General features: G+C 47.3%; 1 protein-coding gene across 3 annotated transcripts; it reads right to left on the minus strand.

Annotated features, from left to right (window-relative positions):
• Nucleotides 1-1,809: 1,809 nt before the first annotated feature.
• On the minus strand, nucleotides 1,810-16,426 carry RCC2 (regulator of chromosome condensation 2). Of its 3 annotated transcripts, none has more exons than XM_040422999.1 (13): nucleotides 16,302-16,426; nucleotides 14,364-14,648; nucleotides 9,866-9,959; nucleotides 9,551-9,694; nucleotides 7,807-7,938; nucleotides 7,633-7,721; nucleotides 7,438-7,552; nucleotides 7,168-7,334; nucleotides 6,818-6,998; nucleotides 6,627-6,732; nucleotides 4,287-4,359; nucleotides 3,133-3,210; nucleotides 1,810-3,023 (listed from the first exon to the last, which is right to left on the minus strand). In XM_040422999.1, the coding sequence occupies exons 2-13, from the start codon at nucleotides 14,622-14,624 to the stop codon at nucleotides 2,919-2,921; spliced, it is 1,545 nt and encodes a 514-aa protein (XP_040278933.1). In that variant the 5' UTR covers nucleotides 14,625-14,648; nucleotides 16,302-16,426; the 3' UTR covers nucleotides 1,810-2,918. The 3 variants fall into 3 exon arrangements, with proteins under 3 accessions (XP_040278933.1, XP_040278947.1, XP_040278939.1); XM_040423013.1 differs by lacking the exon at nucleotides 16,302-16,426 and adding an exon at nucleotides 16,115-16,228; XM_040423005.1 differs by lacking the exon at nucleotides 16,302-16,426 and adding an exon at nucleotides 16,080-16,219.
• Between the last annotated feature and the right edge of the window lie 1,024 nt (nucleotides 16,427-17,450).

Consider the following 17,450-nt stretch of genomic DNA (forward strand, 5'->3'; position numbering starts at 1 on the left):
TAGAGGCTCTGCTCTCTCCACTTTGACAGGCCAGGCATGGTTTTTACTGTCAAAGTGCATAGGGTGTGGCCAATGTACAGCCTCTAAGTGCAATGGCAACACCCCTGTTGCTCCTAGAAGCTCATTTGCATATATTAAAACCTCATTGTTCTCAGCAATCTAGGCACATATGAACATGGGACCAACACAGATGCCTTCAGTCAATAGTAAACCCCAGCTTTACACTTCAGTATTACTCACTTGTACCCCCTACTGGTCATCACATACATTACAGGTATACAGACTATTGGAGAGCCTTACCAAAAAGGACAGAAGTCACAGCTATATACACACTGTATAATGTACGATTAATTTAACTGAAGAAATATAGAAACATTGTAACCACAACCTGATGCTCCGCCTGACAGGTGAAATACTACATACCATTAAATATTTATCAATACTCCTCATTACTCATGGATGCTTTTCCCCTACATCTGTAATCCACAGTACAATGCAAGGATTCGGCTACACGCCAATCTTGGGTGTAACACCTGTCGCAGGGCCAAATATCGCGGTGTAGTCATTACTACGGCTGCCCTGCGATACTTGGGCGCACAACACCTAAAGGCAGCGTAGCTGAAACCTAGATCTTGGAATGCGTTGAGCTCCTCGCTGGTAACAGAGAAAAACCACTGTAGGACAGGCTCCAATTTAACTCTTTGCTTCAGTACTAGGTTACTATATAGCAGGGTTGCACAACGTTTCCTGGTTGGGGGCCACACTGCCAGACTGAACCAATGACGAGGGCCGAAATTAAAATTTAAAGGTGTATTAACAACTGAAATATTGTACTATTGAACACACATTTTATACCAATAATGTCTGGTTACACTTCCAGGACTCCCATCTAATGGGAGATATACATGAAAAACACATGTGAGCAGCCACAAGACATACATGTCTGTTACCAGATGGTTGGGGGCCGCACAGAATGGTATCAAGGGCCGCAGGTTGTGCACCCCTGCTATATAGGTTCTCTCTCTGGAAAATAAGGGTAACTGCACAGGGCGCAGATTACGCACTTTTTTTTCACGTGGATTCTACTGCGGATAAACCACAGCACAATGCAGTATCAGCAAAGGGATTGAGACGAGACAAATCTCATCTTCACTTTGCTTTTTAATTCCGTGCTGAAATTGACCTGCTGTGTGGATTTTGAAATCCACTGCATGTCAATTCTTTGTGTGGATTTCACTTTTCAATGGAAGGCTGAGATCTGCATCACCCACACCTTTGTGCAGGAAGCCTAAGGGAAACAAGAATCACTGGCGCCATCTTGGGGACAAATTGCATATTACACCGCTCTGCAAATTTTCAGCGTTTCAATTCTGCATGATCAGGATCTCTGCTGGAGGTCAATGAATAGAAATGGTGTTCACATCCAGAGGCCGAAAACCTAGTTCTGCTCACACAGCTGAAGGACTTGTTACAATGTATCACAGCAGATAATCCTCTGTGAGCTAAAAGAGCAACAAATTCCTCTCCTGCCATCCTGACAGTTTGCTGCAATTAATCAGCCCTCGATACACTGTAACAAACCCATCAGCGGTGAGAATTATTAGGTCTGTGCAAGTGTTTAGTCTCTGGATGTTAACAAGAATGCTCCAACTCACTGACAGCAAGTAGAGATGACTGCAGAAAGATACTAAACCTGCAATTGGCAAGATATCACACAGAGATTCTCATTTTAAAGCGCTAAGCCCCCCCCCGCCCACCTGCTGTTCGCTAGCTCCGCCTCTTGCGACATCGGACTCAGACTCCACAACATACACAAAGACGTATTTTATTTAAACAATGACCTTCAGAAATATAAAACTCAAAACAGAAAGATACAACATGGACCCCTGAACCTTGTGACCTCGCGCGAAATGATTTCAGAGCAATGTGGGGAGACACAATGGCGAAATAAGCTGCCGCTGACCCCACACGCGGCGCAGCCACAGGCGGGATCAACTCAAAGACAAACCTGTACAGTTAACGTTCAGACAGCGCCGGACGCAAATCATAACCTAAGAGCAGAACTTCCTGCTGCCCGCTAACAATGGAATGGTCGCAAGTAAATGCAGGACGTCGGGGACAAAAAAAAACGGAAAGGTCGCATTATTGCCATTTGCAAGAACCCTTAAACTTTCTGCACGGACAAAATGGTGGCTGAGCACTGGCTTCAAGTGAAGTGACAGCTCATCTTACTGATGATGCTAAAAAGGGGGAGAGAAGACATTAAGTTTTTTTCCTTTTTTTTTTAAACTTTATTTCTAACAAGAAAACTAAAATAAGGAGCTTTATAATGGGTTTTATATGTAACAAGGCTGGTAACGCACGGGTGGAGTGTGGACCGGGCCGTGCGCCGACCACAACCACGTGTAAGTGAAAGGCACCAATAGTGCAGCACTGCTGGAACAGAGCCCGCTCACGCTGCCAGTAACACTCGTATCGCAAGGCACCGATAATGGAAACTCACAAAGGGTTTGGATTGCAGTTCAGCGCCGGGCGCACTCTGCATTGCATCAGGCGGCACCGTACGGTGAAGCAGATGGGGTGGGGATTGGGGTGGAACTGAAGCAGCAGCATACGGCAGAGTAAAGGGAGTAAAGTCAGGTCCCGGAGTGGTCCCTCATGTTTCCATAGAAACATGACCACCATGGAAACACCAGATTTTAAAAGTTTATTTTTTTTTTTCCTGGAAAATTGGAGGTGGGAGAAAACTTGAGGAATGTGTTTGAGGATTTCCAGTCCCCTTGGTTTAGGTTCAGCTGCCTCACCCCTGTCAGTGCTGGAGCCACCTGCCACAGTGGAGGGCACTGCAGGGGTCACTAGGGGTGGATGAGAGGAGTGGTTGTTATGTCGAGTCTCCTCCCAAACCAGGAAAAAGCGTATCACAGGGTGCGAGGGTTGTACTCCGGGAGCTTCTTCAGCTTCTCCTTGTCCTGTTCGGTTTCATCACGGCCCACAATCAGGGTATGTGAATAGCCCATGGCCACCTGGAGAGAGGAACGTCAGGGAGTCAAAGATGAGGAAACAAAGCAGATTGTCAGAGGAGAGGAAACAGCACAGACTGTCGGGAGTACAGTGATCTACATGGAAACTCACCTGTTCTGAGTAGATGCTGTCTAATGTCTTCACCTCCTGAGCTGTGGTGGAGGACTTGGCCTTGTTGTCCCCATAACCCTGTAGAGGTACAATATAATATATTAAAGGGGTTTTCTGGTATTTAGATATTGATGGCCTATCCTCCAGATAATTCATCAATATCAGATCAGCAGGGGGTCCGATTACAGGAACTTCACCCGATCACGGGAACGAAGAGACCGTGGCACTCCGTGAGCGATTAGGCCTCTTCCTAGGCCATGTGATGTCATTGTTATCTGTCACATGGCCTAGGTGAAGCTCAGCCCCATTCAAGACAATGGGGCTGAGCTGCGATAAGCACAGCCACTATCATATGAACGGGGATATGCTTGGTCAGCTGTGAGGATGCCGCGTCACTCACCGGCTTCCACAAACAGCTGATCGGCAGGGGTGCTGGGAGTTAGACCCCTGGCCAATCTCATATGGATGACCTATTCTGAGGATAGGTCATTAATATGTAACTCACGGAGAACCCCCTTTAATAAACATTAGGAGATATTAGGATCCATGCTAAGATGATGTGAACATCCTACACCCAGGACTCAGGAGCTGTGCAAGGAAAAAATAATCTCCAAACTACTGTGCTAAGGGAGCACTGGGGTCACCGGAGGACAATGAATAGGCAGCAGAGACGACCCCAGTGTTCACTTAGCGAGGGTCATTTTAGGACCACAATGTTGAGCAGATTTACAGATAAAGTCAACATTCAGAGTTGTAGTTACAAACTAGCTAGTTTCCTATTAACTGTATTTCACTGCTGCCACGTACTGGTTTAGAGTCGACACATTGTAAACTCTGCTATGGAGTGTTGTTAGAATAAACCTTCCCTTCATACAATCACTACCATACGGTGCCTGGCACAAACTGTACGGTTCCCACAATGCAGCTCAGCAGAGTGCACATTACTAACAGGACCACAGCTAAGGTGCCTGGGCTGCACCCGGTTGACTAATCCCATATGGTCGGCAGCAGATCTAGATGTGGCTGGAGTGTAAGACATAATGTAAAAGCAGAATAGTCAATGCAGCTCCGGAGGCGACTACAGTGTAAGACATGAAAATACCAGATACACACTTCGTAGATTAATTCATGCCATGTCTTGCCGACTGACTCACCAGCTCTCCAAAGGTTGGCGAGGGTCCCCAGCTGATTGTGCTCTCGTCAGCTGCCACGATAATACTGCTTTTTCTGTAGAAGACAAGGCCAAGATTATAAGCAACCTTATAATAAAGATGCTAAAATTAAATGACAATTAATAAAGCTCCTATTACAGGCCAGATAATTGTATGGTATTGAGCCTGTACATACAGCAGAGCATGGAGGAATAATGGAGTTCAGAGAGGGTCGGCCATCACTGACAGCACTAAATCAGCCAAAACAACCTGAACACTGGGGGTTCCACTGCTTTAAGGGGCATTCCAACAAAATAAAAGCCTTGCAGCAGGATCCTATTGTTGTAAATAAACCAGGTTACACCCCCCTCCCCAAAACCAAGCTGCTGTCTTTCCAGTGGTAGCAGGGACCCAGCTGCATTCCACTACCTGCTGCCGTCCCGACATGGCAGGGAATGCCGATCAGCGTGAAGGGGATCATCACTGCAGCCAGCGATTGGCTGGGCACCAATCCCATATACCATCTGCCAAGTCAGGACAGAAGGAAGAGGAGTGAACCCTGGGCACTGTCGGAACTGCATTACCAAGAACTGGACGTCCCTCCAAAATTGATGAAAAGACGAGAAGAAAACTGGTCTGGGAGGCGACCAAGAGGCCTACAGCTACATGAAAGGAGCTGCAGGAATATCTGGCAAGTCCTGGCTGTGTGGTACATGTGACAACAATCTCCCGTATTCTTCATATGTCTGGGCTATGGGGTAGACTGGCAAGACGAAAGCCTTTTCTTACGAAGAAAAACTTCCAAGCCGGGCTACATTTTGCAAAAACACATCTGAAGTCTCCCAGAAGCATGTGGGAAAAGGTGTTATGTCTGATGAAACCAAGGGTCAACTTTTTGGCCATAATTCCAAAAGATATGTTTGGCACAAAAACAACACTGCACATCACCAAAAGAACCCCATCCCCACAGTGAAGCATGGTGGTGGCAGCATCATGCCAAGGGGCTGGTTTTCTTCAGCTGGAACTGGGGCCTTAAGAGTCATGCACACGTCCGTAGATCATGTACTGTGGCAGCAACCAATGACGCCGTGCGCTCCTGCACTCAGAAGAAATCCAGGCCGGTATCACACGGTCCGTGTTCCACAGACGTGTGCATGAGGCTTTAGTTAAGCTAGAGGGGATTATGAACAGTTCCAAATACCAGTCAATATTGGCACAAAACCTTCAGGCTTCTGCTAGAAAGCTGAACATGAAGAGGAACTTCATCTTTCAGCATGACAGCGACCCAAAGCATACATCCAAATCAACCAAGGAATGGCTTCACCAGAAGAAGATGAAAGTTTTGGAATGGCCCAGCCACAGCCCAGACCTGAATCCGACTGAAAATCTGTGGGGTGATCTGAAGAGGGCTGTGCCCAGGAGATGCAGATTTGGAGTGTTTTTGCCAAGAAGAGTGGGCAAATCTTGCCAAGTCAAAGCGTGCCATGCTGATAGACTCATACCCAAAAAGACTGAGTAATAAAATCAAAAGGTGCTTCAACAAAGTATTAGTTTAAGGGTGTGCACACTTATGCAACCATATTATTTTGTGTTTATATTTACTTCCCTCCACCTAAAAGATTTCAGTTTGTTTTCAATTGAGTTGTACAGTTTATAGGTCACATTAAAGGTGGAAAAAGTTCTGAAGTGATTTATCTTGGTCTCATTTTTTACATCACAGAAACCTGACATTTTAATAGGGGTGTGTAGACATTTTATATCCACTGTGTATGTCTCTTAGGCTACTTTCACACTAGTGTTTCTATTTTCCGGTATTGAGTTCCGTCATAGGGTCTCAATACCGGAAGAAAACGCTTCCGTTTTGTCCCCATTTATTGTCAATGGGGACAAAACTTAACTGAACGGAGCGCTCCAAAATGCATTCCGTTCCGTCCCCCAACCGGAGAGCAAACAGCAGCATGCTGCAGTTTTCTTTCCGTCCTGGGATGCCGAGCAAGACCGATCCGTCATAACCCACAATAGAAAATGGATCAGTCCTCTATGGACTTTCAGTGGAGATCATGACGGATCAGTCTTGGCTATGTTACAGATAATACAACCGGATCCGCTCATAACGGATGCAGACGGTTGTATTATCAGTAACGGAAGCGTTTTTGCTGAACCCTGTCGGATCCAGTAAAAATGCTAGTGTGAAAGTAGCCTTAACAGATAGCTGGGGGCTGCACAGAATGGATCAAGGGCCGCAGGTTGTGCACCACTGAATTAGGGATAGAGGAGGTCAAATACATCATATTATTGCAAAAAAACCTCCCATAGGGCTCAGCAGCCACATTTGGAACTCACCCACAGGCCAGACTGCGAACTTTCCATCCACATAAATCCTGCACACTTTTGGGGTACATGGTGGAATCACGTGATGTGTTTGTTGCTCCCCAGAAGAACAGTCCACCTACAAACCACAAAATTTGTTAATGGCCAGAGACCCTTATAGAAACATTCCTAGTACCCTTCTCACACCATCCAAGGGCACTCACCCATCTCGCTGACAGCAAAACAGCAGGTGGCTCCTGCATAGATCTGAGAGGCGCCGCGTCCGGGGAAATCAAATAGTTTCACAAGTCGTGGGACCATCTCGTCTTTTTGCTCGGTGTGTCCCAGCCGGCCGTACCCACCAAATCCCCAGGAAAAGACGCGTTTCTGAGAGTCCAGAACCAGCTGTGCACATAGAAACCATAGCAAGTTTGAGACAAAAGGAGCATATGAGGAGTTCGGAAAAACTTTCAATACAATTCTTGTGGCGCAGTTCACTTTGTTCCTGCTAGGTGGCAGCACATGCCACAGATCACCAGGACAAGACACAAAAGCGTAAGTGTTGAAGTCTCACCGTATGGTTGGCCCCGCAGGCTATGTCCCTCACAACCACATTGGTCACTGGAAGAATCTGTCCGTCCTTTGTCTTTTCAATAAAAATGGCGATTCGGCGCGGTATAAGCTCGCAGTCGTACTCAATCCGCTGAGCCCGTGCTATGTACTTGCCGTCAGAGTTGTGACCTGTGCGGAGGCAAATGAATTTTTTTTAATCAATATTAGATACAATCTAACCTCATGAGGAGTGCATGTTGAGGAGAGTAGTACAACAAGTGATAATACTTACCCAACTGTCCATACTCAGGGCATCCGAAGGAATACAGGTTCCCTTTGCAGTCCATGATCATACTGAACTCTGCTCCACATGCCACCTTAGTGATCGGCTGCCCGTTATACAAAATCTGGGAAGAAAATGCATGGATTCAGTACATCAGGTCACGAGGACTAAGTAGGGGGTCAGTGCGTGCTGCTGGATACTCACCTGAGCTGGACTGGACACGGCGTCCGTCTTATTGCCCAGGCCGAGCTGACCCATCTTATTCTCTCCAAATGCATAGACTGATCCGTTCTCTGCAGAGAGCACGATGGCTGATTATATATACGCATCCTGCATGTATATACGGGACACAGTCCACACAAGAGCGGTGGTTCGTACCTGTCAGTGCCAGTGTGTGGTTCCTCCCGCAGGACGCGTACACGAACACTTCATCCTTAAGACTCTCGATGGGCTTTGGGGCATCCAGCCTCTTGATATCGCCGTGTCCGAGTTGGCCCTTTTCATTTCGGCCTGAAATGTGATCATTATTATTAATATGGATGTTTACAAGACACCAACGCTTCAGGTTTCCATTGGGCGAGATGTAAAGGACAAAATTGGTAGCATTAAAGAGGTATTCTCATATCAGACAATGGGAGCATATCCTATTATCTGATCGGTGTAGGTGTGGACCCACACCTAAGGTGGTGGCCAGAGGACCCCGGTTTTCTGGGGTCCAGCCATCGCCAAGTGCTCTCCCCATAGGATTGAATGAAAGCACACCGTGCTTGCACGGCCACCGCTCCCATTCATTTCTATGGGGCCCGACGGAAATAGCCGAGCCACGGATGCTCAGTGCGCCCTCCACAATCTTCAGGGGTCCGCTCTCGATGTAGAGCCGCACCTATCAGACAACGGAAATACCCCTTTAATGCAACCCCGGCAATTTAACCTAGCCGCGCGCCCCCCCCCCCCCCCATATCATGCTGTTCCCAGGAGCTTACAGAGATTTCACAAGACCCCATAGCAAAACTTAGTATGCTACCACTCATGTTGAGATTTCTGAAAAATGTATGATTTTTGTTCTGAAAATGTTTTATTAAAAAAATAAAAATTTCCCTCCACTGTGAAATATTGGAGCCGATTCAAAGGGCGCTCCTTCTGAATATCATAATTGTCAGACAAAACTGATACAACCCTAAACCTCTGCTTCTCCTCATAAACTACGCACAATTGTCTGCCTGCAGCCACCATTAGAGGGAGCTCAGTGCATAGGCATTAAAGGGGTTATGCAATTTCTCAAACCCCCACCACGTGCCAGGGCCCTCCCTTACACCACTCCGCCGCTGCGTCTACCTGCACGCGGATGAAAACACCTGGTATCGGGTGGGAGCAGCCAATGGCAGGCGGGGATGGGGACAAGCCTCCCTAGCGTCACCTGCGGTGCTAGGGAGGCTCTTCCCCGTCTGCCATTGGCTATTCCCCAACATTTTCATCTATGTGCAGAGAGAATCAGCAGCAGCGGTGCGGGGACCAGGAGCGGGGTAAGTATATTACCAGTGAGGGGCCCGGCAAATGTGTGTGTGGGGAAGGGGGTTTAAGAAATCGGATAACCCCTTTAATAGTTATCATTTAATGCAAATTCAACTGTAAATCCCTTTGCACTGAGCTCCTCCTAGTGGCGGCTGAAAGGAAACGCGAAGGACATATGTCGGGTAGAGATGGTAGTTCAGCTTTAAAGCAGTTGTGTGGTCTGCCTCTGCTGGTCCCCGATTCCATTCACAGTCAGTCAAAGTTGGGGCTGATGAACATGACTTTAAAAAATGCTGATTGGATGCGGAGCTATTGATTTCAATGGAGCTGCAAAAGATGCGGACAGCATACCATGTGCTGTCCGCAACCACGCGTCCATTCTGCGGCCCCGCAAAAAAGATACAACATGTCCTATTCTTGTCTGTTTTGCAGACAAGGATAGAACATTGAACACACTTTGTAGTGAAAAAGAAAATGGCAGCGTGTACGCGGCCGGGATTTGCGATTTGCGTACTGCAAAACAGATACGGTTGTGTCCACACAAACTGGCAGCAATAGATTTAATTCACCTGTACAGTCAATGGAGGGGCTGTGCAGCTGCAGTACTCACCCCAACTCCACATCTTCCCCTCTGTGGTGATAAGTATACTGTGAGCAGCACAGGGCCCGGAGGCCACAGTTCGGACCTGTACCCCTGTCAGACAGCCGTATCGGTGAGGTCCCCACAGGTTCTGGCCCAAGTTACGATAAGCAGCTGGAGAAAGAAAATGAAATCTGATTATATATACATAAATATGAATATAAGATGACTAGATCTGCTCCCTCCTGGCTGCACATTCACCATATAGGAGCCCTAAACATTCTGGAGCAAAACCACAACTGCCATCATGCCCTGACAGGGGGCGGCTGTGTCCAGGGGGCTCACCTTGCTGTTTAGGCACTTCTTTCCGTCCAATCAAATCCCAGTTGGTTGCTCCAAAAATCAACAACTGACCCTTTGCTTTAGAGCCTTCAAGTTTCTGGAAAGGAGGGAAAAAGTAAAAAAAATAAATCAGACATAACACCCACCTGTTGCGCTGGACATGTCACCGCAGTAACACTGTGCAAGCGGGATGTGATCTATTAGTGACAGGATGAGCACTCAACTGGGGGCTGCCAGCTGTCTGGACCCCTGCATGTCCCGCTTCTCACTGCATCGCTAACAAAAAAGTGAAACAGGGAGCCGACGGAGAGAGCAGATGGGGTACGTAATGATTTTGGAGGCAATGTGTGACATCTCTCCATGGGGGACCCTCAAGAGAGCATTACTGTGTGGGGGTCACAACCTCCTCGAGTGTGGCTCGGGGTCACATTACACTGCAAGCAGCGGTAACCCCGAGCCACACTCGGGACCACCACGAGTTAATTTGAACGGCTCAGGGATGGATGTGGACAGCACACAGTGTGCTGTCCGCATACGCATTTCCAGAGTGCGGCGCGAACTTCCGGCCGCAGCTCCGGAAGTTCGTACCGCTCCGGGTAGAAAATTAATGAAGATATCGAACCGACAGGGAGGTTAAGAAAATATATTATGTCGGGGCACTTAGAGGGCATAAGTTATAGACGGGGGATTTAAGGGATCATCCTGCTTTGAGGGGGCACCACAACACTCTGCGGTGGGCACTAAAGGGGCATCATTACTGTGAGGTCCCAATATTCAAACGGTCAGAGACCGAAAATCCCTGTAGAGGTACTACCTAACGTAAATTAAAAGATGTATACTTTATTAGATCATTATTAAAATATTGGTTTCTAGCAAACCATAAACCCCACAACAAGAAACTCTCAGGTGAAGCGCTGGTTAACTGCTTGTTTATTCAAATCCCTTCAACCTTGTAGCAAGGGGAGCGCGAGTAGCTACTCGTTGTAACAACGTTAATTAGTACCCATTACAGGGATTTTCGGTCTCTGGTCGGTTGAATATTGAGGTTTACCTCCCGCGGGTCTCTACTAGGGCCCATATAGTATTGTTTATTACTGTGAGGTGACACTAAGGTAGGGGTGGGCGATATAAACGATATACGATATTATCAACATAAATTCGGGCAACGATATAGATGTTAGCTATATCGCGATAGATGACCACGGGGCGGTAGGGAATTGAAGAAGCCTCCCGACTGCACCGCGCTGCACTTGACCAGGGGCGTGCGTTCACACATCGTCAGCGCGATGGATGGCGCTGGCTGGGGTACATGATGGTGGCCATGTAATTTATATACATACGGAAGAAAATAATATATTGCGATATATCGTTATATCGCACATGCGTCAAATTATATTGCGATATAGATTTTAGGCCATATCACCCAGCTCTACACTTAGGGGACATTCGGACTGTGTTGGGGCACTAAAGAGATTGGGTGGGAATAGAGACGCAGTTTACCGTTATAAACGAGTCGCAGAGCGCTACTGCTACAGCTGTCTCTCCTTTAATTTTTTTTTTATGGAGGCTTGGACCTTCACCTGACGACAGACACATGTATGTGGACTTTTACAAGAAGTACTTCAGTATCCCCGACTTAGAAAGTCAACACATCATGGGAGAGGACAAGCTCTAACACGGATCTCACAAGCCGCTCAACTGGTTTTAATCCATTACCTCATAATTATATAACTACAAAGATTTCAGAAGACGAGAAATAATAAAATTACAGTGGGTTCAGAAAGTCTTCAGATCCTTTCACAATTTGTTATATTGCTCTTTGTGCTTTGCCCCCCCCCCCCCCCCCCCATCATTCTGCACTTGGGTCCATCATAATGAAAAAGCGAGAACAGAATCTTTTGTAACTTTTTGAAAAGTAAACTAAAATCTTGCATTGACGCAAATCTTCAGCCCCTTTACCAGTGATTCCAGTCTTCTAGGGGATGATGCCACAAGATTTGTACACCTGGATTTGGAGATTTTCTGCCATTCTTCTCTGTAGAACCTCTCAAGCTCTGTCAGGTTGGATGAGGACCGTCGGCGGACAGACATTTTCAGGTGTCTCCAGTCATGTTCCATTGGGTTCAGGGCTCTGGCTGGACCACTCAAGAAGATTCACAGAGTTGTCCCTAAGCCGCTCCTATGTTATCCTGGCTGTGTACTTAGGGTCACTGTCTTGTTGGAGGGTGAACCTTTGGCCCAGTCTGAGGTCCAGACTAGTTTTGTACCTTGGTACCAAAGCCAAGTTCGGTTTCAAGTTTTAAAGTGTTTTTCCAAAGTTACTCAACAAAAGTCACGCACAACTTCGCGAATAACTAACTTTGGTTCATCGGAGCCCATACATTCTAATACTGTACGGAGACGGATCTCCGTACAGTATTATTCCAAAGTTTTGAACTAAGCGACTCTGGAAGAAACATCTGAAGATAGCTTCGCTCAACACTACCGTAGTCCAGAGCTCTGGATCAGGTTTTCATGAAGAATATCTCTGTACTTTGCTCCATTCTGTTTTCCCTCCACCCTGACCAGTTCCCCCAGCATGATGCTGCCCCACCATGCTTGTACTGGGCTGGTGATGAGCAGTGTCTGGTTTCCTACAGATATGACATTTAGAATTGAGGCCATACTCCAGGCGGCTTTCATGTGTCTACTACTGAGGAGAGGTTTCTTTCTGGTCACTCTGCCATAAAGCCCAGATTGGTGGAGGCTGCAGTGATTGACCTTCTGGAAGTTTCCCCATCTACACACAGGATCTTCAGAGTGACCAATGGGATCTTGGTCTCCCTCCATTACTTAGTTTGGTGGGGTGGCCAGCTCTAGCAAGAGTCCTGCTTTTTCCAATATTCTTCCATGTAGGAATTATGGAGGCCACTGTGCTCTTGGGAACTTTCAGTGCAGCAGAAATGTCACTGACAGTTGCTAAGAGGTGTTGTTTGTAAACCTTCAGTTTTTTTATTACGCGCGTCAAAAAACGCATTGCACCCGTGCAGAAAAAACTGAACAACTAAAATCAATTACAACATCCGATAATATACCCTAACTGTGGGATGATTACTTGTTCAAGTAATGACTAAGCCTGTGGCAATCATCATACTAATATATAACCTACATAGAAAATGCCAGACCGCTTATACTAATTAAATCCTTTATTAAAAAAAAAAAAAAAAAAAAAAAAAAAATCACAATTAAATACATACATGATTAAAAGAAATTGGTGCAGGAGATAAAAAACGACATCACTGGAGGAAACATACAGTGGACGCAGGTCTTTGTTCATCCAACATGATTATTCACTAAAGTGCATATGTAAGAATTCAAATGAAAACTGGAACATAGGACAATTACCCATACTGTGTCTCCTCCAGGATGGCGCCAACCCCAACGCGCGTTTCGGCGTACCTTCGTCTGGGGGTACGCCGAAATGCGCGTTGGGGTTGGCGCCATCCTGGAGGAGACACAGTATGGGTAATTGTCCTATGTTCCTGTTTTCATTTGAATTCTTACATATGCACTTTAGTGAATAATCATGTTGGATGAACAAGGACTTGCGTCCACTGTATGTTTCCTCCAGTGATGTCGTTTTTTATCTCCTGCACCAATTTCTTTTAATCATGAATGTATTTAATTGTGATTTGTAATAAAGGATTTAATTAGTATAAGCGGTCTGGCATTTTCTATGTAGGTTATATAAAATCAATTACAGACAAAACTGAGTGAACTTGCTTGCAAAATGGTGCGAGCATCCGGACCTAATCCGTATCGTTCGTGTGAAAGAGGCCTTAAAGGGCATCTGTCAGCAGTTTTGTACCTATGACACTGGCTGACCTGTTACATGTGCGCTTGGCAGCTGAAGGCATTTGTGTTGGTCCCATGTTCCTATGTGCCCGCATTGCTGAGAAAACTTATGGTTTAATATATGCAAATGAGCCTCTAGGAGCAACAAGGGCGTTACCATTACACCTAGAGGCTCTGCTCTCGCTGCACTTTGATTGACAGGCCAGGTGAGAATGTGTTCACTGCCTGGTCCTGTCAAAGTGCAGAGGGTGCGTCAGTTTGCAGAGAGAACTGAGCCTCTAGGTGTAATGGCAACACCCCCGTTGCTCCTAGAGGCTCATTTGCATATAATAAAACATAATTTTTCTCTCCGTAATGCGGGCACATAGGAACATGGGACCAACACAGATTCCTTCAGCTGCCAAGCGCACATGTAACAGGTCAGCCAGTGTCATAGGTACAAAACTACTGACAGATAACCTTTTAAAACTACTAACCTCACACAGCAATACAGACCTGCTTACATATCGCTGCTCCAGAACATAGGAAAGCTGGGGCACTACTTGTAAGGCAGCAGTAATTGCAGTTTTCCCACAACCAGAACTGTCCTGAATGCATTTTCTAGCTCCTGGACAGTAAAGGACTATTCCAGGGTCACCCCATAACCCCAATAATACTTAGTCCTCACAATCTTCTCCTTGGTGTGCTCGGGCTCGGTGACTATGACTGCGGCTGGTGCCGGGGATTTGCCGCCGCCCTTGCCTCCAGCTCCACGTTTGCTATTGGGCCCCTGGAATCCGTCAGAGCCGGGGCTCCCATCCAGATCATCGTCATCGCTGCTGAACTCATCTCGGTCTCTCTTCTTGCCCGCGGGTTTCTTCCTGCCTCCAGGACGGGCAGCGCCATTTCCAGGTCCAGCTCCATCTGTCACCTTCTTCCTTGGTGGCATGATGAATGAGTCGGATGTGGGTCACTGTGGAAAGCAGGAGACTTAGGGTGAGACATCTGAGGAGCTTCAAACACTCGACAAGAACCCATCAGTTCCCAGACATCAACCATCATGATTCGACGTCCCCCAACTTCTACACATGCATGAACCCTAATGCTATACCGCAGAACAGAAGCCACATTATAAACCAGATGGCAAGACATTTACATACAGACCCCCCCATGTTACTCACAGACCCCGCCCTGACCCCAGGAGACCATGTACCCCAAAATCTATAACTGTATGAACCCCAATACTGTAGAGTAGTCATTATAACCAAGAATAACAGGACTCATACACTGACCCCAGGAGACATTGTACCCTAAATTCAATACATGTATGAACCCCAGTACTGTACATTACAACACAGATGACCAAACACTAAGATACAGATCTCACCCCATTTAACTTACAGAACCAGTACTGACCCCAGGAGACCTTGCGCCCCATATTCCATACATGTATGAACCCCAATGACGAGACATTTACATACAGATCTCCCACCAGTAACTCAGACACAGTCCTGTACCCCCAAATTCTATACAGGTATGAACCCTAGTACTGTGCTGCAGTCTCAATATAAGGCCTCATGCACACAACTATCCTTTCTGCGGTCTGAAAATCACGGATCTACAAAATACGGATGCGGACCGTGTCGCAGACGCCTTCTTTCTGCACCCATTGCCTTCAGGGGGTCCGCGGCCAAGTAATACGGATGGCGACAGCACAGCTGTGCGTTTTCCTCATCCATATGTCTGTTCCGCCAAATGACAGAATGTGTCCGCAAAACGCAGACATCAGAACAATTGGAAAACATTAGGTCCGCAAATAAAACGCGGATGGCACATGGACCGCATCCGTGATTTGTGGACTGCAAAAAGGACACGGTCGTGTGTACGGGGTCTCCCCCGGATGATCAGTCATTTACATACAGATCTCTCAGACTGGTCCTGACCCCAGAGACCTTGTACCCCAAATTCTATACATTTACAAACCCCAATACTGTGCAGCAGTCATTATAACCCGGATTACCAGACACTTACATACAGACCCCCTCCTGTAACGCGCACTCATTGCTGACCCCCAGCCATCTAGTACCCCACATTATATACCTGTATGAACCCCAATACTGTGCAGCAGAGTCATTATAACCCGGATTACTAGACATTTACATACAGACTCATCACTGACCTCAGGAGACCTTGTACCCCAATACTGTGCAGCAGTCAGTATAACCCCCCCAGTAACTCTCAGGCTGGTCCTGGCCCCAGGAGACCTCGCACCACAGATTCCCACTTCACCCCCCACAAAACAGAAGTCACAGCACCTCAGCCGCCGCTCTCCTTACTCCCCCCACAACTCCTAGTCGCCCCCTCGGCTCTGACCCCCGACAGCCCCCCGTCCTGCGCCCCTTACATGCAGTCGGGGTCCCCTCAGCCCGGTCGGGTCACCTGCGGCGGCCGGCGGGTGCGTGCTGTCGATGGGCAGAGCGCGCCCTTTGTCCGGAGGCGCCGGGTGAGTGATGCGAACAATGGGCTGTGTGTCTCTGGGCTCCGGCACCACGTGGTTCCGCCCCCACCTCCCCTCCCCCCCAACATAGTGCCCGGAGAAGACAGCCCGGCACAGGAGGCCGCTAACCTGGCTCAATCCCGGCTACTTGTCCCGATACTCGTCTATCCGTCCCGACAAACAGCAACTCCGGTCACGACACAGCCGCCCGGCACAACACCAAACACATGCACATGGGGGAGCAGCGAGACGAGATGAGCCAGAAAGACTTCAAGTCCACAGCGACCTCTGCCGGTGGGAGGAACGGACTGCACCTCCATCAATAGGAGCACGGGGTGCAGTAACCTCACAGCGACCCCTGGCGGCAGGAGGAGGACAGTCACCTCACACAGGTTCATTGACAATGAGAAGTGTGGCCGTCTGTCCCATCTTCCCGCCTTCCTGAGGATATATATATATATACACGGATAATGTGTCCTGATATATATATATATACACAAATATATGCAGTGTCCTGTATACACAGATGGATGCAGTGTCCTGGCATATATATATATATATATATATACAGATATATGCAGTGTCCTGTATACACAGATGGACGCAGTGTCCTGTATATACAGATGGACGCAGTGTCCTGTATACACAGATGGACGCAGTGTCCTGTATACACAGATGGACGCAGTGTCCTGTATACACAGATATATTCAGTGTCCTGTATACACAGATGGATGCAGTGTCCTGATATATATATATATATACAGATATATGCAGTGTCCTGTATACACAGATGGACGCAGTGTCCTGTATACACAGATGGACGCAGTGTCCTGTATACACAGATGGACGCAGTGTCCTGTATACACAGATGGACGCAGTGTCCTGTATACACAGATGGACGCAGTGTCCTGTATACACAGATGGACGCAGTGTCCTGTATACACAGATGGACGCAGTGTCCTGTATACACAGATGGACGCAGTGTCCTGTATACACAGATGGACGCAGTGTCCTGTATACACAGATGGACGCAGTGTCCTGTATACACAGATGGACGCAGTGTCCTGTATACACAGATGGACGCAGTGTCCTGTATACACAGATGGACGCAGTGTCCTGTATACACAGATGGACGCAGTGTCCTGTATACACAGATGGACGCAGTGTCCTGTATACACAGATGGACGCAGTGTCCTGTATACACAGATGGACGCAGTGTCCTGTATACACAGATGGATGCAGTGTCCTGTATACACAGATGGATGCAGTGTCCTGTAT

The sequence above is a fragment of the Bufo bufo genome, chromosome 1, assembly GCF_905171765.1.
Source record: "Bufo bufo chromosome 1, aBufBuf1.1, whole genome shotgun sequence".
In the NCBI taxonomy this organism is placed as follows: domain Eukaryota; kingdom Metazoa; phylum Chordata; class Amphibia; order Anura; family Bufonidae; genus Bufo; species Bufo bufo.